Source organism: Phaethon aethereus (assembly GCF_964289735.1).
Source record: "Phaethon aethereus genome assembly, chromosome: 1".
NCBI lineage: Eukaryota > Metazoa > Chordata > Aves > Phaethontiformes > Phaethontidae > Phaethon > Phaethon aethereus.
The window spans coordinates 60,695,342-60,720,713 of record NC_138575.1 but is presented as its reverse complement, the minus strand read 5'-3'; the positions used below and the strand labels follow the sequence as shown (position 1 = coordinate 60,720,713).

The 25,372-nt window shown below is 43.7% G+C and overlaps 1 protein-coding gene across 2 annotated transcripts in view; it reads right to left on the bottom strand.

Annotated features, from left to right (window-relative positions):
* SYN3 (synapsin III) overlaps nt 1-25,372 on the bottom strand; it is a gene marked incomplete at both ends in the record, with an annotated part of 182,874 nt that overhangs the window by 137,256 nt on the left and 20,246 nt on the right. For both annotated transcript variants that reach the window (XM_082013648.1, XM_082013649.1), the window contains 2 exons: nt 5,362-5,518; nt 19,937-20,028. In XM_082013648.1, the coding sequence (XP_081869774.1) occupies nt 5,362-5,518; nt 19,937-20,028 (249 nt within the window). The remainder of the gene's footprint in view (nt 1-5,361; nt 5,519-19,936; nt 20,029-25,372) is intronic.

Below are 25,372 nucleotides of genomic sequence, written 5' to 3'. Positions count from 1 at the left end.
ACAGAAAATGTTGCTGAAGCAGGGTTGGTATCCCAAAGAGAATAAGACGTGATATATATATACCAGAAATCTTCTGGATCTCAGGAGCAACTTAGATTCTTTACAATCACACCTCTGTGAGCCATTCTGCTTTCTCTCTGAAGAGGTACAGCCCTGTTACCATGGACGATGCTGAACTGGCAGTGCTGTTGGTGAAGTGGTTAGACCGGCAGCCTTGCAGAAGGGGTGTAAAACGGAACAAGGTCTCTTGATTATTTTCACGGATGTTTAGAGCATAAAATGATTGGGGATTGCTCCACAGGAAAGAATTTTTGTTCCTGCTGAGCTGGTAGATGTGACTGAATTTTCCATTGATGTCCTATTTGCAAAGTAATTTAGAAAATGAATTTAGTTTCCAAGCCCCCTGAAATTTGGTAAAATCAAGTTAAATTAATAAAGGCCTCCAGTCTGGGCCAAGTCTCACTGTAAGACTTTTACACAAGTTCCCTCAAGGTCCCCAGCAAAGCTAGGGATGCACTCACCTTGAAGGAGATCTTTGTGTCACCTGTGTGAGGGAGGTAACACACAGGTTAAGGGAAGGAGACAGACATCTACGGAAACAAAGAAGGGGAAAGAAAGTCCCCTTTCTTCCCAGTAGCATCAGCTGCCTCATCATCTTACATGTTCTGAGCACTTCTGAGCAATGGCTGAAGCTAGTAAATGTACCAAATCTCAACCCCAAGGTTAATTTGCAGACAAAGAGAGTGCTACTGAGAATGTTTTCTGCCAAGTACCTACATTAGGGCTCTTGTCCCACTTACTGGGCTAATCTAAGCAAAAGCATTTTTGTATAAGAAGTTGAAACTTCACTTGGTGGTTAAGAAGAAATACCCCTTTGGGACTTAAAGGGTGGTATGGGTGTAAAAAAAATGCAGCTAGTGTGCAAAAAAATTAGGCTGCAAGGTGTGTACCAGACCCAGGCCACATGCTGAAGGGGCAGCTGCCAGCAGATTTGCAGACAAATGCAAAGAATCCTTTTCCTAATCTCATAGGTGAAAATGTGGCATTTAAGAAAACTCAGAAAACATCAGGAGGTGGCATATCCCATCACTAACACCACCACCCCCTCACATGCATCAGCAGATAAGAGAAAAACTCCCAGAGCATAATAATTTTTGTTGGCTAGAAGGGTATTGATGTTGAGGAAGGAGGACAGCTTACTTCTCTTAACTACTTGCACTATCCCTGCACATCCTAGAGAAGAAAAATAAAGCCCTGTTTTGACTAGCAAAGTGAGCAAACAGGGCTTAGACGTTAAACAGAATGAGAGAGAGACAGGGAGAGGAGGAAAAACATCCTGTCTGAGAGCAGCACATGCCCCTCGCTGCGTGTGCATGCGGCCCTGGCGAACCATGGATGCCGTGACATTGAGGTGACAGACGTTGCATCGTAGGAAAATGGCTCAAACAAAATAACTGGAACAGCTACGCAGCTGACAGACAACGTCTGGACTTGTTCCTTGGGCTTCCTTTTGAAACATACAGCTCTAGGCTGTTGCTGAAATAACAAGTGCTTCAGATGGACAGGTGAGAGACTCGGACGTCTGTGAGCCTCCTCAATGGGCCAAACCTGCAAAAAGGTCTGACTTTGGTATTGACCCTCATGGAACAATTCCCTCATTTTTTCTATTTTTTGGGGCAATTTCAAGGACAGGATATTGGCAAAGAGACACCCATGTTGCATAGTGCAGCAGCCTTTTAGACACCTGATAGCAGAGGTCAAGTTGCACCTCCCAGTGCATTTCAGATGAGTAGGAATGTTACTGTCAGCAGCTCAGCTAGATATAACTGGCCCTTCCACATTTTGGTATCAGTTCTTACTTTCTGTGTTTCCACTGATTTTAATGAGATGGCATCCAGACCACAGAGCAAGACACGGGGCAAAACAATATGGCGTAGTCTGGGGTTTAAGTACTGGAACAGGTATGCATGTGAAATGCCTTGCCTGGCTGGTTGGACATCAGAGTTACTTGCAGGGATTCTTTAAAGAGAAATAAAAAGTCCCGTTCAGAGGATCTCAAGGCCTTTTGCATAATTTTTAAAGTGCCTAGGCCATCAGGGAGCCTATATCCCTTGACAGTCAATAACAGTTTAGCTGGGAGCTTCTTGGACTCAGTAGAAGACTGTCTTCAAGATTTCGTATTTCCTGCAGTTTTACAGATGCAAAAGTTGCCTTACAATTATGGACATTACTGCGTGTAATGTGAGTACTACTCTGAGCATTGTTCTCACTGTACTTTGTATTGTAACTTTATAAAAAAAAAGTATCAGTGGTTGAAGCATTGTGTTTAGGGTGCTTGTAGTATTATTTCCCAGTAATTCTGGGATCATCTTAAAACTTAGGTTTCTTAGATGTTTCTCTGTGTGAGAGATCCCCCTGAATATGTCTGTTTCTCTTTCAGAAACGTCTATTTCAAGCTGTGCCTGTGTTTAATGCAAATTTTAACCTTTGAAGAAATTTGTATATTGCAGTACTGGAAACCTGGCAAATATCATTAAAAAATGGGGCTGCATGTTTGAGTAAACTCAAGCCCAAGCTCAGCTGATTGTAATTAGAGTTGCTGAGAAAAAACATTGTTGCAAATTTCCAAGGAAAAACAGTCTAATTTCCATCCCCCTCCACAAAATCATAAACATTTCTATGAAATGGAACCATTTTTGGAAAAAATAATAAGGGAGAGTGAAAAGCACATTTCTCGGGGGTATTTAATTTCATTTCTTCATCTATCTTAACTGTTTTCTAGGTCAAAAAAGTTTCCAGTAATCTTTGTTAAGCAGATCCCTTATTTCAAGATGCCTATTTTGCAATCAGAGTGGAACATGGACCAAAGGGGTCTGTCTCTATCATTTCCCAGCTATCACAAAACAAAAATTTCTGATTCTGCTGGCAGTGAAGCTTTCTGCCCTCAAATGCCCCAGTGCAATCTCTACCTTTGCTTCAACCTGATAAAATTTCAGTGGTGCCAAATACCAACTCAGATCCCATCTGAGCTCTTAGATTACTTGGTGCGTTACAGTCATTGGTTTAGGGGTGATGTGTGTGTATGTGGGCAGTAGGGAAAGGAGGCATTCTGCAAACCTGTTTTAAGTGTTTACAAGTGGTTTCCTTGACTCCTCTGGGAAGGCTGTCTGAGCCAGCTGTATTCCCCATGAGGAAAGCATGGCACAACAGGACCCAGAATAGCTAAAGCCAAGTTACTGGCAGAGCCAATTTCTCCCACACTGCCTTGCCAGCCCTGCTTTTTCTTTTTTTTTTTTCCCCTGCAATGTGCTGAGTTTGTTTTCTTTTATTTTAGATTCCTAAAAATAGGCTTGTCACATCTTGAGGGCCCTGGACACCACCAGAAACGTAATTACAAGGAACAAGTTGAAAAAATGTCAACTAAACCTTGCCTGACTCAACTCCAAAATCAGATGGAATAAACCGTGTGACTTCCTCAGCAAACACCAGTGTAAATGCAGAGGCTATTTTTCTGGTCACCAGGATCAATAGGTTTGTGTGTGTAGGACCAATTGTAGGAAACAATGGAAAGGTGTTGTACTGAGCCTGGTACTTGATCCCTCTCTTCCTCCCCTTTCCGATCCCAGCAGCCCTCGTCATTCAAATGGTGACTGAGGCCAAATGTGCATCATCCACCTATACAGCGATGAAAAAGAGATTTTTCTCACTATTCTCATTACTGCACTGCAACATTTTTTGAAAAGACAGGACCCTGCTTTTGGTCTCAAAAGCCCCCTCAAATGTCATAAAAGAGGTGAAAACTGAGAAGACCATATCTATTACAGTGGTACCTTTTTGGTAAGAAAGGAGTTAAACACTGCATAGTCATGGAAATAAAAGTGTGAATCATTACAGATCTCAGCTGGGTTTGAACTACCAGTCAACACACTGAAGACTAATAGGATATTTATTCCAAGGAAAAAACAACAAAAAAGACTTAATGAGGAAGGTAGTTACAACTTGCTTATAAACATTCTGCCTTGCCCCAAGCTATATTTGTGCAATGAGTAAGGAGAATTCCTAAAAATGTATCTAAAAGTTTTCCATGGGGGATATATTGGAAAGTCCTGTCTCCTTGTCACATCCATGTAGCTTGTAGTTGCCTGCTTCAGACCTAGAACAATGCGGGGAAATTTCCATTTTGGTAGCATCAGTGATCAGAAAGGGCACTTTGGGATGAAACTGCTTAGAAGACCCAGATGTGGACTCCAAAATGGTATCAGCATTTGACTTTTTCCTGCAGGTACTATGATGGCCAGTCTTGCTCCTGTGGCTCATAATGGCCAGCCTTATTCCTCTGGCTCTCCTGTTGCTGCAGTTTCTGCTGATTTAGAGCTGGTCATAAAAGAGGTCTGGGTATTTATTACAAAATTTGATTTGGGGCTGAGACAAGCCAATGATAACATTTTAAAATTTTTTTTTTCTGAGATTTCCAGGTGAACTTGACAAAATTTAAAAAACAGCTGAAGGGAGGTCCCAGTGCAAACTATCAAAACACTGCCCTGTTCTTCCCAGGAACTGACTCAACCCAAGGTGTTTCGAAGGTGCAGTCTTTCAGGCTCAATGAACCATCACTTTATGATAATCTTGTATTTCCTTCTGAAACCGCTGAAAAACTCCACATGCTTTCCCCTTTCCTTCTGCCTCTTTCCAAAGTCTTTGTTATTCTATGTCCCCTTTTTTTCTAGACGTAGTTGTTGAAGAGATCATCTCTCTACCTTTCTTCCCTTTCTTTTCAGCTAATTTCCTCACAACAAATCATCACCCAGAAAAAGTAGAAAGAGAGGACATGAGAAGTGCAGGTTGCACTTCTGCAAGGAATGGATAATCTTAGTCTTAGCCTTGGGCATCTGGCTACCGAAAGTGTACATCTAATAAAAGAAGCTAGAAATAGTGTAGTTCAGACACCCTCTAAACCAGTGAACACTAATGTTTCTTTTAAAGTAGTTTTACCGTGTTTTGGTCAGGAAAGAGATGTGCTACTATTGATTTGCTATTATTAATCTATTGCTATTCACCTACTCTGCCTTACAAGAAATCTAGGTGTTACTGTACTGTTGGCTGTTTGTAACATTACAGTCTGGGACAGGTGAAACGTCCTACTCAGGGTGAGGAAATAACACCTTGATATTACTAGAGGTTGATAAAGAAGTACTGCTGATGTTTTTTTCTCCCAAGAATTCCCAGCTGGATGCCTAAGGTGGTTTTGATCTAAAGAGACGAGTTCTTGTGAAACAGACTGGAAGCCGAGTTTGGTGCTTTATTGGTACCACATATCTACTTTGCAGTGTTGGCATGCAGTAGAGCTGGATTGTCACTTACCACCCAGGGCTTGCTGCAGAAGTTGTAGATGGAGTAGAGGGAGTTGACCGTGTGGATGCCACCATACTGGAGGCCGATGATGAGACTGCGGAAGTCCTCTCCCAGTGCCATGCTGTAGGCATGCTGCCGAATCAGGACAAAGTCTGGCTTGAAGGACCTGGAAGAGATGAGGGGAGTGATGTTTTACTTTCAAACACTCAGCAACACTTTAGCCTCCCCCTGTTTCTTCTCCATCCTTCTGCTTTTCATTAACGCATATTGCTTTTCTTTGTGCCTTTGTTATGGGTTGTTTGCATTAAAAGGTAACAAACCAAACAAAAAACTGTAGTCATTAAAAAAAGGAAAAATCGAACATAGCTGCAAGTGTGAGAGTATAGAAACAGGCCAAAGAAATTTGCTGCAGTTTCCATGTCACTCAGGCATGCACAGGAACAAGCCACAAGCAGAGCCAAGGGTCATAAATTCACTGGTGGGGGGATTCTCTTTTCTTTCTAAAAGCTTGGCCATATTTGGCAAGCTTGTTGCAATGTGCGATGCAGATGAGGGAGCAAGTTTGTTTCCTGATGACTGAACTTGATATTGAAGCAATGCCCAGTGGGTGGGAAGATCATGAGGGATTTCAAAAAGCTACCCTACACATCCATACATTGACATACATTCCCCCTTTAATCAGTTTACTACATACGCAGCACATCCCAAGCTCTTATGACTATAAGTCAACAAGTAAAGGGCAGGCATGGTAATGTAATTAATCAAATGAGCAGAACCCCTCATCCAGTGCTGTGACTCATGGTGTGGACTTCCAGAATATTATTTAGCAAGACTGGAGCTGGGACTCCTATAGTTCGACAGCAGCAGCTCTCAGCAAATGCACAGCAAAGTGAGGCCCTTTCTAGGTAAGCCAACAGGCAATGGATTATCTTCCAAACAGCCAGATCTCGTTCCTTGTTCACACTGTGTCTTCGGAGCCATTCAGAAATCTCTAGAAACGGCAGCTGGAAAGAAACTGTTCCCAAAATGGAGCTCAGCAGTCCATTCTCGAAGGCATGGAAGGGGCTTTTCCACTGAACCAGGGGATCATTTTGTACTTTAACAGAGGTTGCATCAAGGGCATTGGAGAAATTTCCATGCTGTGTTAAATTTTTCAGAGAAATGAGCTCTGTAACCATGTACCATTACCTCACTACCCTTGAACATTTTCCTTGCTAGGAGACTATAATTTCTATCCTTTGGATGTATGAGCTGGAAATACTTTGGGTTTATAGCCCCTATTTATATTTCCATCATTCTGGCAGGGAAATCTGAGATGGTGACTCTGGGCCAGATTGTGGCAACAAACACTGTATACAAAACCCAGTGCAGCTTTGTTGTTTTAAAGCTGTTCATTTTCTTTGATGGCCTTGGGCTTTTGTTATTGCCCGAGACATGGTGAGGAGCACGCTCTGCTTTTGTGATGCAAGAGGCCAAGCTTTTGAAATGTTGTGATTTTCTCCAATGGAGTGTTTTTAAACCCAGGCATGTTCCCTAATGTACTTGGCACCAAAGGTGGTGCTTTCCTCCAGCAGCGAGATGCATAATGAGCATTGGGAGGGCTGCGCTATCACTGTGCAGTTGATTTATGGACCTCCCTCGTGTCAATGGGGGTGAGGCAAGTGGTGACTCCCTGCTGAGAAACTGCAAGTGAATACAAATCTTGGAAAGCTTGAGCTGTTCCATTCTGCTGGACTTGTTGTATAGAAAGTCCCCCAGATGCAGGCACATGCCCTCAGGAAGCTTCCTAAGACCAGGACTCAATGTCTGCGCTGAGTTACTGAACAGTTGTGGTGCCTGGAGGGGCAGGAGCTTGAGGCATGTCCCTCCTTCATGCAGCTTTCCGAGCACATGAAGAAGAAAATGGTCCCTATTACAGCTCAAGTCTTTCCCCAGACTTGACTTAGGGAGCAGCACTTACTGGAGCTTCTTGATAATGGTTCAGACCATTGCTCCGGTCTCCCCAGAGGAAGCAGCAGTATTTGCCCTTGAACATCTCCCCCAACAACCTGGGGTGGGACATGGTGCTGTGGTGGGGAGGAAAGATGCAAATGAGTGTGGCAAGCTGAGGGGGGAAGGACACACAGCGGCTGGGAAACCGCCTTCAGGGGCTTCACTTCTGCCAGCCAAAAGTTTAGAAAAAAGCTCTTGTCTTTTCAGGTCCTGGCAAAGGAAGAGTTTTTCAACTTAGGAGATGGACACAAGAATACAGAAGTAATGTAGAAAAGCCTATTCTCAAACTCTGCATCATGTAGGAAGGCAGGGCACTCTCTCATGCAGCAGATGAAGAGTGAATCTCTAAAGTGAAGGTGGACACTGAATCCCTGTTTTGAGCCGTGGGACAATGAGGATGTTCCCATGGATACTGAGAACGAGGCAGAGGAGTGCAGGGCCTGGGACTAGCTGCGAATAAACATCAGCTAGAGAGCTCCGGAGTCTGTGAGACGTCTGTAATGGTGAAACAGAGACCAGTGGCAAAATGTGAGGCGAGGGGCTAGAAAAGATAGCTGGCAGTAAAAGGAAAATGAATAGTCATGGTAAGAGTGGCGACATGAAAACTGGATAACTGGGGGTACCAGTGATCTGGGGAGAAAACAGCTTAATTGTTTCACACAAGGATTCTTACTTTTTTGGTAGAAGATTACTTTTGCAAGCTACTGCTCATTCTCAGAGTGTAAATCTTACTCTAACATAGCAAGCCTTGGATTTGGAATAGCTAGTTGTATAACTGTTTTCTTTGCTAGATCAACCCAATAACTTCTCCCATGACAGAAAATCGAAATCCTTGGCAGACAGACACGTTAGGCAGAAGTCCCACATTTGAAACACCATTGCCAAAACCTTTGGGTGAGCCAAACTTCGTAGCACCTACTGTGCTGAGGTCCTAAGTACCTGAGTCTGGCAGGAGTAGGAAAGCAATGGCAGGAGCACGTAACTTTCTTCTCCACTACATCTGTCCACCCAGTGCTTAGATGACCACAAACAATTTTGAATAAAACTGCATCTAGACCCCTGCCAAAGTCAGGTCACGGGAATGGTTTGATCACAGGAAGAATACAGGAGAGCCCATTCAAACATCTAACGGACAGGGAGATGGGATGGGTGAATGGAATTAGAAGTAAACCACAGATTTAAAATGTGTCTCTAATAAGCTGTGCTCTGCATGTTGGTGCGGTGCCCTTCCTGGGTCGCATGGCAGATACCTACCTGATGTCGTGAATCTTACTTAGCTTGATAGCCAGATGGATGAAGCTTCCAGGTGAAAGCTGGAGCCCATCTTTGGCCACAACCCTTTTACAGGAGCCCTTTCTTAGACTCCAAGAGCTCAGTTCTCATTTAGAGTTTGGCTCCTAGCACTGCCTGGCAAAATAAAGGCCACTAAAATGCATGTAACATGTTCCCAGAGTGGTGTAGAGGTACAAGAATCCTCTATTTAAAAAAAAATAAAATCCATGAGACTGGAAAAAATTTATTTTCAGATTGAAATAGCTGGTGAGATTTCCTTTTCCTCTGGAATGGAAAGGTGCTTTCCTTTCAGCTTGTGTAGCCACAGGCAATGGCCTTTGCCACACATGGCATGAGCCTTTCAGTGCTCTGAGTGATGCACGACCAAAGTGTCCACCCCAGAGCGAAACAGCCCCCCACAGGTCCCTCTGGCTTTTCTCACTTTGCAGTAGCCTCCTTGTCCCACATGCTAGCCAAGGCACATGGCAGCTGCTCAGCCTACCTCCCCTCCTGGCAACTGAGATCGGCCAGCGATTGCCAGAGTCAATCACCCTTGGGTGATGACGAGTGTCTGTCTAGGAAGATGCTAACGCTGCCAGTCCTGGGCCTGGACTCTGATACTGCGGTGCAGGATGCTTGTTTGCATTTAACTCTTTTTCAACTGGTTCCAATGCATTTGAGCAATCTCTTTCTTTCTTAGTGGTAAAACTATACTTCAGACAAACCTAAGTATAAAGCCTGGATCCAAAATACCTAATAGGAAGACATCTGACTGCAGCATATAATTTCTTAGGTTGTACCCATCTACCCTTAAATCTGTGACAGCATTAGCTGCCTTGGAAATAGTTTTGTCAGAAATGAGTGAATATAAAAGAATGTAAGAGATTCCTGATGTTAAATATGGAAGTTAAACATCTCAGGAGCAGCAGTAGCTATTCTGGTGACCGTGTGTCTAACGTTTCGAATTATGAGATATCAGCTCTGAAAAGATCATCGATAACATTTCTCTGCAGAAAATAGGTCCCCAAACTGCTTTGGGGTAGAGAAGATGATGACAGCAAATCCTCCTGGGAGGTTTCATGCCTTAAAGAGATTTTGTATTTCTTATCTCTGCATGTAGCCGTAACTCTGGCATGCTTCCTGGTCCTTTAACTTTTCTCACTGAAGCACAAACAGTTTAATGGGCATAAAGAAAGAACACACAAGAATAGATTATTGTGTCAAAATACCTTTTAATGTTTCCTTCCACTGTAAATAATCACCTGCAGCTGAAAGGTAGACCTGCTTTATAATTCAGCACCATGATGGATTTAGAAAGCTTTTTGCCCATGCTGCAGGAGGAGAGTGGGCTCCGCTGCTCTCTTTCTTAAAGAGTGCCAGTCTTACAAGGTAGTTCTCCCTTCATGTCAATAGAAAAAGATCTTCCCTGGACAATGAAGCAGCACATCCTCACTTCAGGTTCTGCCCACTCTCCATTATTCAAAGGAGGCTTTGTTCAGTTTTCTGACACTTCCCAGTGATCAACACATTTTGAGTAAGTTCTCTTCCAAAGCCTTTCCTATCTGCTTGGCATGACACAGAGAGGAAGAAAGTGGATAATTAAGCAATATGATACAACAAGCTTTGCATTACTGGCAATTAATGGAGCCTTCAGGCAAGCTTCTGAGGCACAAGTCCAAGACATAAGTGGCTGCAGCTACCTGAGAAGTGCAATAATCCCTCCAACTATGCAGCGCCTCAGGTGTCTGAAAGCTAATAGAAAATGGCATTTACAAATGGGAACAAGTTCTTTGAGTGCTTTACTTGGGTGTTAATAGTATTGTTATTACATTAGTGAAAAGTAATAAGAAATATATAACATTTTCACCTATCATGATGTTAGATTTAATGTTATGTTTGATGTCACAGTGAAATGGGAAACTTGCTGAGAAAAATACTCATTTCAGTCAAAACTCATGTCATAGTTTCCACAGAAAGAAGTAAACCCTGCTGAAGTTATTCAAAGAAAGACTGAATGTGATGACTCATATGAATAAGGTAACGCAGAGCTGGTTATAGAGAAACAAGAAAGCAACATAGAATAGAGAATGACCTTGCTTTACCAGGCTGGAGGAGAGGAACAGTGGATCTTTTGGGACACTGTAATAGGGAATGGCTGGGCTAAAACCATGGGGTGTGAGGGAGATAAGTGTAGAAAAAGCAGCAGGAACCAGGAATCACGGCTGCAGCAGGACCAGTACCATTATATGTAGATCAGGATACCTTGGAAGATGCTCTGATTTGGTTCTCAGCAACAGACCAATGAGCCATAAAATCATGTCACACACTCTCCAAACTGTACTGTCGCAATCTCCTAAGTCTGCCATATATTTTACTTTTAAACTGATCAACCTTGACAAGGAAAAACATGTGGACCCAGACAATGTCTCAAAGTAGTAACAACCACACCCACCAACAGCAGCTTGCCTTCAAAATGCTTGTGACCCAAAGCTTTTGGAGAAGGTGATCTAAATACTTTCCAACATCACAGAATAAAATAATTTAGATCAGAGAGGATCCCTGGAGATCATCTGGCCCAACACCCTGCTCATTGCAGGGCTAACTTTAAAGTGGCATTAGGTTGATCAGGGTCTTGTCCAGCCAAAGTTTGAATATTCCCAAGGATGAAGATCCCCTATCCTCTCTGGGCACTTGTTCCAGTATTTGACCGCCCTCGCTGTGGAAATTTTAAAAAAAATTGTATCTAATTAGAATTTCACCTGCTGCAACTTGTGTCTGTTGTTTCTTTTCCTTTCACTGCACACCTTCAACAAGAGTCTGGCTTCATTTTCTTCACCTTCCTCTTAGTTGCCCAAGGGCTGTAGGTGGATCCCCCTCAGCCTCCTCTTACAGACTGAACAAAACCATCTCTCAGTCTTTCCTTGGATCTCTTTGGTCCAGTTCAATTAGCTTTGGTGGCCTTTCACTCATTTACTTCCAGTTTGTCAATGCTTTTTTTTGTACTGGGAAGCTCACAGCTGGACACAGTACTCCAGATGTGAACAGTGTCTTGTTAGCTACACACTTGCTAACACCACCCAGTGAGCCATTGGTCTTCTTGCCTGCAAGGGCACACAGGACCTCCAGGTCCTTTTGTGCAGAGCTGTTTGCTCTCCAGCTGTCCCCAGCAGTACTGGAGTTATTCCTCCCTCACCGCAAGACATTGAGATTATCCTTGTTGAACTCCATGAGGTTCCTGTTGGCCCATTTCCCCAGTTGTTGAGGTCCCTCTGAATAGCAGATCCGCTCTCTGGCATATCTATCGCTCCCCACCCTCTAACTTGTTGCCACCCATAACCTTGTTGAGGTTGCACTCTGTCCAGGTATCAGGTCATTAATGAAGATCCACCTTAACCAGTACAGCGCAGGTGCAGCAGGCCTCGGTCCTTCACTTACTCGTTTGCTATTCTCTGGAAGAAACTTTAGTAAAAACCCATGTAGAAAGGAGATGAATTAAGGCAAGATTGGGGAAAAAAAAAAACCTGATGAAGACTGAACCAATCTACAACAGGCTTTAATAATTCTTGCATTCAGTCCAGGATTAACTAATTAATGAGTGCTCTAGGCCCTGGCAGCACATTTCTTATTGGAAAGAATTACTGTAAATGCGAAAAGGGCCAGGGAGTAGTTTAGTCTCTGAGATACTCCCCACCCTGGTCTGCTCAGAGTGACTTTTGCTTTCTGGCAGCTGCCTGCACACCAAATGTTTTCCCAATCACTGTCAGCATCCTGCCTGCACATCGGCTGGGCGCCAGCTGCTGGGGAGGTGAAGGGGGACATTATTCATCTGGGAGATCAGTAAACCCCGAGGAGAGAAGCAGGCCTCCAGGCAGCTGTTTAGCAGCAGGAGCTGAGGTGGAAGCAGCTGAGAATAAATACATAAATAAGAACACTCCAAATTCTTTTCTCTTTTTTAGCTCCTGCTCAAAAAAAGAGGAGAGGGACAGGCAGGTGAGGAGGGGAGAGATAATTAGTGAAAGTTGATGGTAAATCATCCCCAGTGTGGAAATAATTTCTCGGTTTATAAGTGTTTAGTGGAGGTGTTAAATTGCTTTGTGTGTAACTGCAGCTTGCCAGGGTCTATCCTATTTGACACCTTGTCCGAGTCCATTATCTCTTCAGGGTATTTAGGTAAGGGAAGCGGTCATGTGGCATGTTGGTGTTTTGCCTGAAGTGCACTTTCAAAAGCTTACACACACTGTTACACACATTTCTCCATTACATTTATAGATTGCCATGCCATCAATAAAAAAAATTGCCCAAATGTTGCTCAGTGTTAATATATAGCACATACTGCACTACACTGTGTGGCACATTCTGTCAATCTTGGGGGACCCATGCGCTCAACATATTTTTCCATCTGGCTACTAGAAACCTAAACTCCCAAACAGTTTGTCCCATTTTTTTCTCCCATTTGCATCTTTGCAGAAATGTTCATAGTTTTGGTTTAGAAGCAACAAAAAAGTAGAAAAAGACAGTCTAAAAAAGACCCCAATTAGAATAAGAGTTAAATTAAAAACCACAGGGACTAGACAGAGCCTAGGGTTCCTCTTTGACACAAGCTTCCTGGAAGATGAGAAACTGGAAAACGACCTACTGCGTACCAATATGTCCTGCATCAGTGTCCAGGGACAGCAGCTACACCCATGACCTCCCTGGGTATTATCCCTGTAGAGGGACTGCAAGAAACCACCAACTCTTGTGAATAAATAGCCCTTGAGAGAAAGGAAAATATCCATCTCATAGCTATGTGCTATGTGTGGTGAGAAAACATGGCCTCTGTAGGTTAGAAAACCCACACACCTCTTTCAGGAAGCAGCTTGTCAATGGCCTTATGGGGTGGGTGAACCTTCTGGGATGGGGAAAGTTGCAGTGAGAAGGGGACAGTATCCTCATTGGGCTTTAAAGACTCTTGCATCCTGCAGCTGGCAGACCTTTTTTAGCCAGAGTACGTATCTCCTGGGGTCTGTAAACTCTGAGTAGGAAAGTAGGAAAACACTTGCTGCCAGGCTGACCAGTTCCTTCCCCACTCCCCCCATCCAAAATCCTTTTGGATTTGCTTCCTCATGCTGTGATTGTACTGCAGCTTGCAGTGCAAAAATACCTTTTGGGAAAAAAGCACTTTCAGTTCCTGCTTTATTTGGGACCCTGATTCAGCAGACTGCCATCCTGTTATCAGAGCACAGAGCATAGTATAAGCACTGGACCAGCTGGAACCAACAGGAGAGTCAGTGTTAATTACAGGAATGAATGGGCTTGTATGGAGGAATCAGAGCATTCACTGACCCCACCACAGCTGCAAGTGACAGGGGTATATCAGCCAGGGTGAGCAGGGTGAGAGATGTACCTTCTCATACAGACTGGCCAAATTCAGACAAGGAGTGTAGGACTAAACACCACTCCATGGCAGAGATCCTTCCCCGTAGGAAGGGTTTGTCCAAGGCGCTTGACTCTGCTTTGCTTTGCTGTCTGTTTTGTCACATTTCCCCACTTGCCAGGGCCATTGCTCCATGCTCTTCATTTCAGACCCTGGGCATCTCCTGGTCCATCAGCTGTTGTCCATGCTGTGGTATTACAGTGAAACTGCATACCACACTGTAAGAGGTATGGCCACCACTGTGGTAGGTCCCATGCAGACACACAAAAATGTGCTTTCTTCCCTGGATGATCAGCCCCAATGGCAAAAGACCCAGCTCCACAGGGAGACAGGAGATGAGAGCAGTCTGGTGCATTATTAATTTATGTCCTTAAAAGCCTGAAATGCTCCCAAAGACATTAGTATTCCCCATGTAAGAAAGCTGTCCAGATTTTCAACATATCCCTGCCTTATTCCCACATCTACTGGAATTAATAGCTGAAGGCTTATAAAGCCCAAAAGGCAAACACAGGACTGCATTTAATCTAATGCAGAGGCTGAGATCATAGTTTGGGAGTCTAAGTGTTGTCAGAAGCAGAGACAGCCCAAATTCTCACTTATACTAAGACACTTTTATAATATCCTGAAAGCAGAAATGCACCTACGAGCCAGCACTGATGGCCTCTTCACACTGTGGAAATATTGGTATGAAAGGCCCTTCAGAAAAATGAAGACAAGTGAAAATCACACAATCATTAAGGTTGGAAAGGACCTTCAAGATCATCAAGTCCAACCATTAATCCAGTGCCACCATGTCCCCTAAACCATGTCCTGAAGCGCCACATCCACATGTTTTTTGAACACTTCCGGAGATGGTGACTCCACCACCTCCCTGGGCAGCCTGTTCCAATGCTTGACCACCCTCTCAGTGAAGAAATTTTTCCTAATATCCAATCTAAACCTCCCCTGGCACAACCTGAGGCCATTTCCTCTTGTCCTTTTGCTAGTTAGTTGGGAGAAGAGACCAACACCCACGTCGCCACAACCCCCTTTCAGGTAGTTGTAGAGAGCGATAAGGTCTCCCCTCAGCCTCCTTTTCTCCAGATTGAACAAGCCCAGTTCCCTCAGCTGCTCCTCATAAGACTTGTGCTCCAGACCCCTCAACAGCTTCGTTGCCCTTCTCTGGACACGCTCAAGCACCTCAGCATCGTTCTTGTAGTGAGGGGCCCAAAACTGAACACAGTATTCAAGGTGTGGCCTCACCATTGCCAAGTACAGGGGCACGATCACTTCCCTACTCTAGTGTGCTGGCCACACTAGTTCTGATACAGGCCAGGATGCTGTTGACCTTCTTGGCCACTTGGGCACACTGCTGACTCATATTCAGCCGGCTGTCAACCAGCACCCCCAGGTCCCTTTGTACCCGGCAGCTCTCCAGCCACTCCTCCCCAAGCCTGTAGTGTTGCATGGGCTTGTTGTGGCCGAAGTGCAGGACCCGGCACTTGGCCTTATTAAACCTCATACAGTTGATCTCAGCCCATCGATCCAGCCTGTCCAGATCCCTCTGCAGAGCTCCTACCCTCCAGCACTCCCACCCAACTTGGTGTCATCTGCAAACTTACTGAGGGAGCACTCGATCCCTTCATCCAGATCATCAATAAAGATATTGAACAAGACCGGCCCCAGAACCGAGCCCTGGGGAACACCGCTTGTGACCGGCCACCAACTGGATTTAACGCCGTTCACCACAACTCTCTGGGCTCAGCCATCCAGCCAGTTCTTTACCCAGCGAAGAGTAAACCTGTCTAAGCCACGAGCCACCAGTTTTTCCAGGAGAATGCTGTGGGAGACGCTGTCAAAGGCTTTATTAAAGTCCAGGTAGACAACATCCACAGCCTTTTCCCTCATCCACTAGGCGGATCACCTAGTCATAGAAGGAAATCAGGTTGGTCAAGCAGGACCTGCCTTTCATGAACCCATGCTGGCTGGGCCTGATCCCTTGGTTGTTCTTCATATGCCCTGTGAGCACTCTCAGGATGAACCACTCCATGATCTTCCCCAGTACGGAGGTCAGGCTGACAGGCCTGTAGTTCCCAGGATCCTCCTTCCGGCCTTTCTAAATGAAAAGTCCATTCCTTACATCTAACCCCAGTAGAGGTGACACAGCCCAAGAGCTTTCTAAGGTAAATTAGACTCCAGAAAGTTCAATCTGTCTCTGTGTGTGTGTAGACCTGTGCAAAAGGAAGTTGTGGATGCTCTGGAAGGAGGATGAAGAATCCACCTGGGTGTTTTAAAAGCAGGCATCATCCCACATTTGTTTTTTCACACTGCTTAGTAGTCCAGCCATCACATCCAGAAATTATTCCTTTTCTCTGTTGAATGGGTTGCTATGTCTAAGTTGGTGAGGTATCCTTTGGGATGAATAAATGCCACCTCCTGCTTCCCGTATTTAACTTTTCACTGGGAAAGCTCTGGTGCCAATTGCACCCAAAGAAGTGCCGGAGTAACAAAGACCTATGCGTGGGAGATTCCCCCTGCCAGCCGTGGCCGAGCCCAATGCTGCTTCTGGTGCCCAGCACATCCCCCTGCACTGTCCTCAGTCAGAGCACAAGTTATGGGGCATGAATAAAGAAAATGCTTGCTAGAGACTGCATGAGATACTCCATGGCCAGCTCTTTTTCTTCTAATTCTGAAGAAAATGTGCTCAATAGGCTGATGGAGCCATTGCATACCACGGTGGAAGTGGCACAGAAAAAAACATATGCAGTTTTTTAGATTTGTTAGATGATAGTCTCTCCAGCAGCACATTTCACTGAGACTATCAAACCTCTCACCCCATCCTACAGATGTGCAGAACTTAGTAGCTAAAAAAGAGGAGGTGGAGACCCAGAATTTTGGAGCCACACTTGTTTTAAAAATCAGGCAAGCAAAATAATGCCTGGTTTCAGTTATGTTTGCTAACTTACTTGTAGCTACTTGTTTCAAGATACACAGGGTAGTAGTCATGGAGGTCTGTATACTTCCAGTTCCTTGCTCTCTTTAATTGACAGTAATGCTTCTAAAGCTTCTTTTTTTTTTTTTTAATTTTCAAATTTTGCCTAAGGCAAGTGGTAAGTGTATCTTCCAGGTTAAAGAACCACAATTCTTTCCTGGTGCAGTTCAAATCAGTTAGCATGGGGTTGAAGAAAGCCTTAACTCCAAGGTGCCAGAAAGGATCAAGGGATCAGCAAAGAGCGAGCTTTGATTTAAATATGCAATAGGATGTCCCCAGTTTAAAGAAAGAACTAGGAGATCTGCTGCAAAATGACAGAATTTAATAGGCTAATAGATTGTCAGATAGTTTATCAATTAACATAAGTTCAAACTGGAGAGAATAGCCCAGTGGTTGCATTATTATGTTGTTGTTGTTGTTATAAACATTTATGATTTCATTGATTTAAAATCCACTGGTCTGTAGTATACTCAGTCTTTTGATTAAACTGCCATGCTCTCCTGCCCTCACTTCGAAGAGGAGGGGGAATCCCAAATGTGTCTGTTAGCAAGATGCTGTCATATTTCCTTCCTATAACTTGTCAGTGAGTATTCAAAAACCATGACGAGTATTATATCTCACCATCTAGAAACATTCTGACTTGTGACAGAGTATCTTGCTTAATAATTAACAGAGGCCTAAGAAGTGATGGAGAAAAGTTTCATATGACCACGTCATCATCAGCAGGGTTAGTGCACCCACATGGTGTCTCCCGTTGGCTGGGCACCCTGGTCTGTGGCCGGGCACCCTGGTCTGTGGCCAGGAAGGACATGGCTGTGGGCAGGATGGGGGACTTGGGGGGAGATGGGAAACCAGCTTTCTCCAGGTGGATGGGCTGAGGGGACTCCACAGAGCTCAGTAGCACTATGCTCTGTAATTCACTTTCTAAAGTGAAGAAAAGTTATTATCTCCGTAACTTCTGAAATATTGGTAAGAGTGGCTGTGGAAATTGGCTGGCCTGAGCTCTTAAACTTGCTGAGCTGGGCAGGACATGGACACATCATCACAGGCTGTAAGCAAACAGCTAGGGCTTATAAGGAGTATAAAAAACCATGGACAACACATGCCAGATAAATTGGCTATCCAGACAAGTATGTATTTGCTAAATCCATCTCCCACCACACAAATGTGTATGTCCTTAAACATGCATAGATGAAAACAAAAACCCTGAACTAATGCCATTCATAAAAATACGCATTTTCAGATATAAATAGCCATACAACAAGGCTCACTGTGATACCTGTGTGTTTACTGTGAGCAGAAACATGAACACCATGGCCCAGACACTCTTGTGAAATAAATTTTGTCTTCAGTTTCAGTTTAATAGCTCAAGATCTTTCTGCCAGATGTATGAATGGCTTTGGGAGGAAAGGCACGGGAAGGAAAAAGATGTGATCAACCTAGGAAATGGTTCTTGGGAAATCTTCCAGCATCGTGAGCAAGTGAACACAAGAGCACATTAGCATGGCACACTGTCTGATGGATGCTCCAGCAGCTGGTTCACGGGACATACACTTTGCTTCACTGAGAAACAGACATTTGTGGGATGAGAGAAAGCAAATGGGTATAACAGACTCAACCTTCAAAGTTTTTAGCAGAGGCTCGTGAAATTGTACCAAAGAACAAATAGAGACTTGTGGACATACGAAGAGCTGTCAAGACCTGAAATGAATTAATGGGCCACAGTCATAGCTAATTGACAGTGACAAGTGTTGGTTTGCACTCTTTGGACTGGAAATGACATCTTGAGAAATTAAACTGAGGACAGCATGCTCAGAATCACTGTTTTTCAGCTGTTCTAATAATCCCTTTCAAAAATATCCTTGCATGCTATATTATGTGTCTCTATTTCTGAACTAGAAGCAAACAGACAAAAGCATTGATTAAATGTGTGAACCATGTTAAACTCAGAGATCCTGTATGCACCAAAAAGTGCAAAGGAATTGTACAAAAAGCTGTAGGGAGGCTAGAAAACTGGATTGGGAATAGCAATGAGATTTCAACACAAACAAAGCAAAGTTACTGTATCAAAGATGAAATATAGAGTTGCAAGTTGCAATGACAGAAATTCATAAAGATGTAGGCTTTAGAGGGAAAGGTAATATCAGGGCTATGCAAACAGAGGCATTTTACTGTCATACAGAGATTTGACAACTTACACTGCTCTTTATATAGCACCAGTAAGAATGCATCTAACATTAAATCCAAATTGCAGGCATTCTGATGTCAGAAAGAAGGGGAACAATGCTTTTGGAAAGTGAATTGGGTGTGTGATTAGAGAAGCATTGCTCAGGAGTAGAGACTGCAATAACTGCAATTATGAAGTAATACTAGCAGGGACAGAAATCCCCATCAGAGATATGGTATTACCTCTGAGATATACCACAGGGCAAGGTTGGAGCATTGGGAATCTCTGCCAAAAAAGGTGATACTTCAGGAGCAAATTAATCTGCAAGGGTCAGGATCATGGAAAGGCTTTGTGGCTATTGCGAGGATAGTCCACCGGGATCAGGACATAACACAGGTAGACTAATGAATGCAAGGCACTGTTTACAATGAAGGATAGTTGACACAGGAGAGAAAAATCAAGGGAAAAGAAGATTTGTTGTCCCTTTTACTGGGAGGCCTAAGGCTAAAAAGAACCTGAAAAGGAGGCATTTGTGGTTGCGTGAGGGGTCTGGACTGGAAACAATGACTGTATGGCATAATGTGTAACTGAGACCTGATATAAAACCACCAGAATCAGGTCAGTATTTCCACCGCTTCCAGGAAACCTTGAAGTCATCAGGACTGCGTTGCCCTAGTTCAGATACCGGTCAGACCCTGAGATCATCCTGCTTGCTCCTACATTCCTCCAGAAAGCTTGATTGTCAAGAAAAGCTGGTGCTCCTCACCTTACCACCTTAGTGCCGTTCCTCATGACCTGCATGTCCACCATGCAGCCACCCGTGACGTAAGCAGCCAGGTTCAGCTCGGAGAACTCAGCCTGGAGCAGAGCAAAAGAACAGAGCATTACTCAAAGACAGCAGAGACACAAACACATGGACACAGATGCAGAATTGTCTTCAGCTGGAATGTGCCTTTCCTTCTTTTTTTTTTCTTTTTTTTTTTTTTCCATCAGGCAACAGGAGATCCAATTACAGCTGATTTGCCCTGGAGAGACTGCAGAAGTATTTACTGCTCCCACACTTGGGGTGTATAAGTATACAGGATTAGTCTTATTGCAGTAATAAGTACTGAAGGAATTAAGAATGAGCAAGATAAAAATGCATACAGGAAAGAATAATAATAATAAAAAGAGGTAAGGTCATTTGAATTCAAATTCCAAGTTTCCACTTGGAAACATCCATTTAGAATTATGTCTGAGTTGGCTGTCATGCCACTGGCCAGCTATAAACCTAATACAAAAGATTTAAATCTCCCTAAATAGCTAAAAAGCCTCATTATGCTGCAGGAAGGTCATAAGCGGAGAAACCTACCAAATGCGGTTTACGTATTAAGATTTTAACTATTAAAGGGTTAGCAAAGCTGGATAAGCTATTAACAGTACTGCTCAATTATTAAAACACTTTATCTTTTAAAAGAGGTGCGACTTACAAGGTCGGAAAGGTTGGTGAGGAGTATTTCAGCTATGGGGAGCAAAACGCAACGTGCATGGGGGTGATTACGACTGCAGTGGGTGTCAGTGAAGGTTAAGACACAAATCAGAGCGATTAACTGGGCGAGAGGTGTGATAATCCTCCAGCGTGGCCGCTGGCTCTGCTGCCTCTCAGACAGGAGTGCCAGAGAGACTCGATGGTCTCCGGCCACTCTCAGGAGGAGGAGGATGGCCGGATTAGCTGGTCAGTGCTCATCTTGGGCTCCAAATCTTAACCCCGTCCTTTATGAGCAAATGAGCAGATCCCAGGCTGGAACAGCCTATTGTTGTGCCATGTAAGTCCTCCCTTTCCAGCACGAGGCAAACATGCCTGTACGGATTCAGAATCCTGTATTAAAATAGTGCCTGTGTATTAAAATAGTGCCTGTGTATAAAAATAATCAGGTTTCAGTTCCTGAGACAGAAAATTTAGTTTTCTCCATTTCAACAGATTTTTGTCCCCTTCCTGCTAACACATTTCTTTCACACTTAGTGTGATTGGATACTGAGCAGCAGTAAAACCATCTTCTAACCAGTGGCTACTTAATATCAGAATGCTCAGACGGCGTTGCTAATGCTTGTGATTTTATTGATATTCTTGTAGTATTTAATGTTCTTCTGATACTTTTACTAGCTGGAACCAAAAGATAGTGCCAGGAACAGCTTTTATAGAGGAAAAAAAGCAAAATGAAAACAAGTATGTTTTGTCCTCATGAATGCATGGAAAAAATGTGCTAATGGAGAACTAGTGCACCTGTAAAGGCTCAGAGGCCAGTCAACAAATGAAAAAATCACTTCCAACTTTCTTTTTTTAAAATCCGCATAATTTTAAAGCAATGACCATGGACTGGTGACCTGATGATGTAATGAGATTTCATGTCTGCGGCCCTGTGTAAACTTTTCAAAGCAACACCCTTACATGATCTTACATCATTCTAACTCCCAATTACAATGAAAGGGTAGGGAAAATTCCTGTTGCCGAGAAATAAATCCTACTTCAAACACACACAGAGAGAATGGCAGTGGTTCAGGTGAATGGCTGGGCTTTTCTTATGAGAGTGCACAGTGCTGCCTTGACCACAGCCATGCTTCTTCAGTGATCATATTGGATCAGAGATAAGAAAATATGTGCCTCTAAAAGGCACCTGCAATTTTATACGTTTAAGAAGATCAAAAGATGTAGGGAGAGGGGAATCCACCTTGAACAAATTCAGCAAGAGGAGAAGCTCTGGGTACCATCAGTGAGCTCCCCAGCACGTCAAGGCAAGTAAGACACAGCATACCTGCTTGTTAGCTTACACGTGAGCTGGTATGGCTTTATAGAGTGGGAAGATGAAATGATGGTTTTCCCACCTCTGTGTTTGTGTGTGCCTCAGGGATGTCCCATGCTGAAAGTAGAGTGTTACTGAGCTGGACCTTCACCTTCTGCAGCTGAGGGACACATCATCCCATGTGAAATCCAGAGCAACAGAGGGAAGTTTTAGGTCTGTGTTTTCATATTTTTTGTGCATTTTTCTGTATTTTTTTCTGTAATGTTTTCTACTGAAGAGCTTAACACTTTGTTTTGCTGTGGGTGAACATAGGCAATCTTCATTGGCTGGCACTTACAATCTAAGTAAGTCGGTCTGACAGGCATTGACCAGAGGCAGTCAGACCAAACAAAGCTGTGTTCGGATACCTGACATCCAAACAGGCCTGGGAATCCCCCGAGCTGGTGAATACTTCATACCAAACTGCCAGGACCAATTTCAGGCCTGCTAATGTCAAAAGCCAGAAGAAAGGGAGAAATCCCCTTTGGCAACCTTTGTCCAGGCTACCCTGGCAAAGGCAGAGGAGTGGAGAGAGGGTCTGCAGGACTCTGCTACCTTGCTGACATCCAGATACACAGTCACAGCTGAAGGATAATCCTAATCTTTTCCTGCCATTCACTCCTGCTTTAAAAGACTAAGTTAAGGACCATTGCTGCTTTCATGTAGCTGCTTTGTCCCATCTGACAGGCTGCTGCTAGCTGGTGTTTGGAAGAAGGCTGAAAACTTCAGTCAGCAGAAATTGTTTCCTGTTGATTTTCCAGTGCTCCCTGTATTTTTAGCTTTGTGGGTTTGATGTAGCCTGATGACTTCCCTTGGCTGGGATTTCAAGTCTGAGATCATCTCCAACGTGCATTTACCTTGCAGACAAAGAGGTCTTTGAAAGCAGCCTATGCAGATAGAGTGACAGGTAACTATGCATAGAACAGGAGAGCCCAACTCCCCATGGCCTTACAGAGTCATTTGCATTAGGACTCGTTGAATAGAAGGAGGCATTAGATTAGCCTGATGGTGTTTTATACTTGCTTTGCAATGGTGCCAGTGGCTGCAAAAACATTTAGGGCAAGAGTGAACCATGTGTGACAAACGTGACACAATCCGTCTTGAAGAATAGCATAATACAGACTGTGAGAATAGAAATATTTTGTATCTCTGTGAGGCTCAGATTTGGGAAGATGCCCACAGATATTTTGACAATAGTTCTGTTAAAAGTGCCTATTTCAGGTATTCAGATTCAGAAATCTCTCCAGATCCTTTGGACTAAATCTTAAGCTACTCTCGGTTTCTCCCATCAGTGTTCTTTAGGTGTTGGAGATCTTTTTGGTGAGCTATTTTAGAGTTTCTGTTTCTGTTTGCTGATAATAAAACAAGGAGGATTGTGTCATTGGACTTGATGGTCTTAAAAGTCTTTTCCAACCTTAATGATCCTGTGATTCTGTGATTTAAAATCATGTGATAGTAGAAATGCCTTGCTTGGTAGCCAAAACTTTTAATGCTTCATGGGAGGCACAATGTGGGTTTTAAGCATTTTTTATAAAATAACAGAAAGTTGGGTTGGAAGGACTTCAAGACATCACATAGTCTGTCTTTCCTAAGGCAAGATCAGCTCTACCTCTGCTGTTGTGTGCAGACACTACACAAGCTTCTTGTTTCTTCCATAGGTGAGGTACCTCCTCAGGCAATCTGTGCCTTAATAACCCTTGGAAAGTTTTCTTCATGTCCAACCTAAGTCTCTCACCTTACTTTTTAAGATTTTTTTTTTTGTCCATTACTTCATCCTGCAGACTCTGAAGGCTTACTGCTTGAAGACTTACTCTTCCTTCTTCCTTTTTTTCCCTAGACAAAACCAACACCATTCTTGTAAGATTTTCTTGTACGTGATGTATTTCAGCACAGTGATCAATGCTGTTGCTCTCACTGGGATCCTTTCTGACAGGTCCACAACTTTCTTGAGTTGTAATGGTCCAAACTCACCATGATCCAGCAGAGACCTGACCATTGTTGAGTAAGATGTAAGACCGCCCGCCTTAAATACTGCTGTCCACATGTTCCAGTAAGGCTTTGTCACACTTGCAGCAACGTGACTATTTTTTAACTCATATTCTGTCTGAGATCCACTGTAATCCTTGCATTGCTTTGTCCAGGCTACTGACTTGTCTTCAGTGCCCCATCTTGTGCATCTGCCACTGGTGATTGATGCATAAGGGGGGGGATTTGTCAATGTTTATAAAAATCTGTTGGGAGGTAGAAAAGAAGATTGAGCCATATTCTTCTCAGTCATGCCCAGGGAAAGGACAAGGGGCAACAGGCACAAAATGAAATACACTAAATTCCATGTAAACACAAGAAAACATCCTTTTTATTGTAAAGATGGTCAAACACTGGAATAGGTTGCTCAGAGAGGCTGTGCAGTCTCCATCCCTGGAGATACTAAAACCTTTATTGGCCATGGTCTTGGGTAGCCTGCTCTAGGTGAACTTGCTCAGAGCAGGATATTGGACTACAAGATACACAGATGTGCCTTCCAGCCTCAACTGTCCTGTGATGTTTAGTATCTCACAGATGTTCTAATTAAACTTTTCTCTGCATGCCAAAAGGGAACCCTAGGAAAGTGTTCCAGTTTGCCCCTTGAACAGATTCTGAGGTTCAGCTCATTTTCATTGTGGCACAAAAGTGCAGGAATAGGGATGCAAAACAGGTTTTTAGGTTTGTGTTTTGGGGGCATGGTCGCTGATTTTTTTAAAGCAAGCAGGCTTAGTGTGTCCATGCAGTGACAAGCATGTTTGGTTTTTTTGAGCTACTGAACTTTCTAAGCCCTCATCTGTACACAACCTAACTAAAAGCTGCTCAGGTTGGTTATTGCTTAAAAGGAAGACACAAATTTATATTAAACTTTTGTGTGAAAATTTGCCTACATATCCCCATTTGCATATTTACTGCACACACATACACACATAAATAGCAGAGAGGGTTTTAGCACTGCTGGGGAACATTTGCACTTTCCTCAGTGCAACACACCATGTGCTATAACACATACACTGGCATTTTGGGGGGTTATTCCATCACACAAATCACAGCACTGAGCTACCACTACCTTATGTAGCTTTCCATAAGGCAATGCAGAGTACTCTCATCAGGATCCTAAGCATGAGTTCGGTAGTTACTCTGACCAGCCCCTCTCACTCACGTGGGCATGGAGGAAGGTGGGTTGACTTGTGTCACTGGAGCCACAGGTGGCTTGCAGGGCACTGGGTCTCTTGCGTGGTCAGAGCTCCCCAGTCTCCATGTCCCCTTTGGCTCTCTCCTACCCACTGATTGTGCTCTGACCAAGGCTCTCCTCTCTCCCAGTCTTGCTCATGAAATTCCTCACCAATTAACACTACATG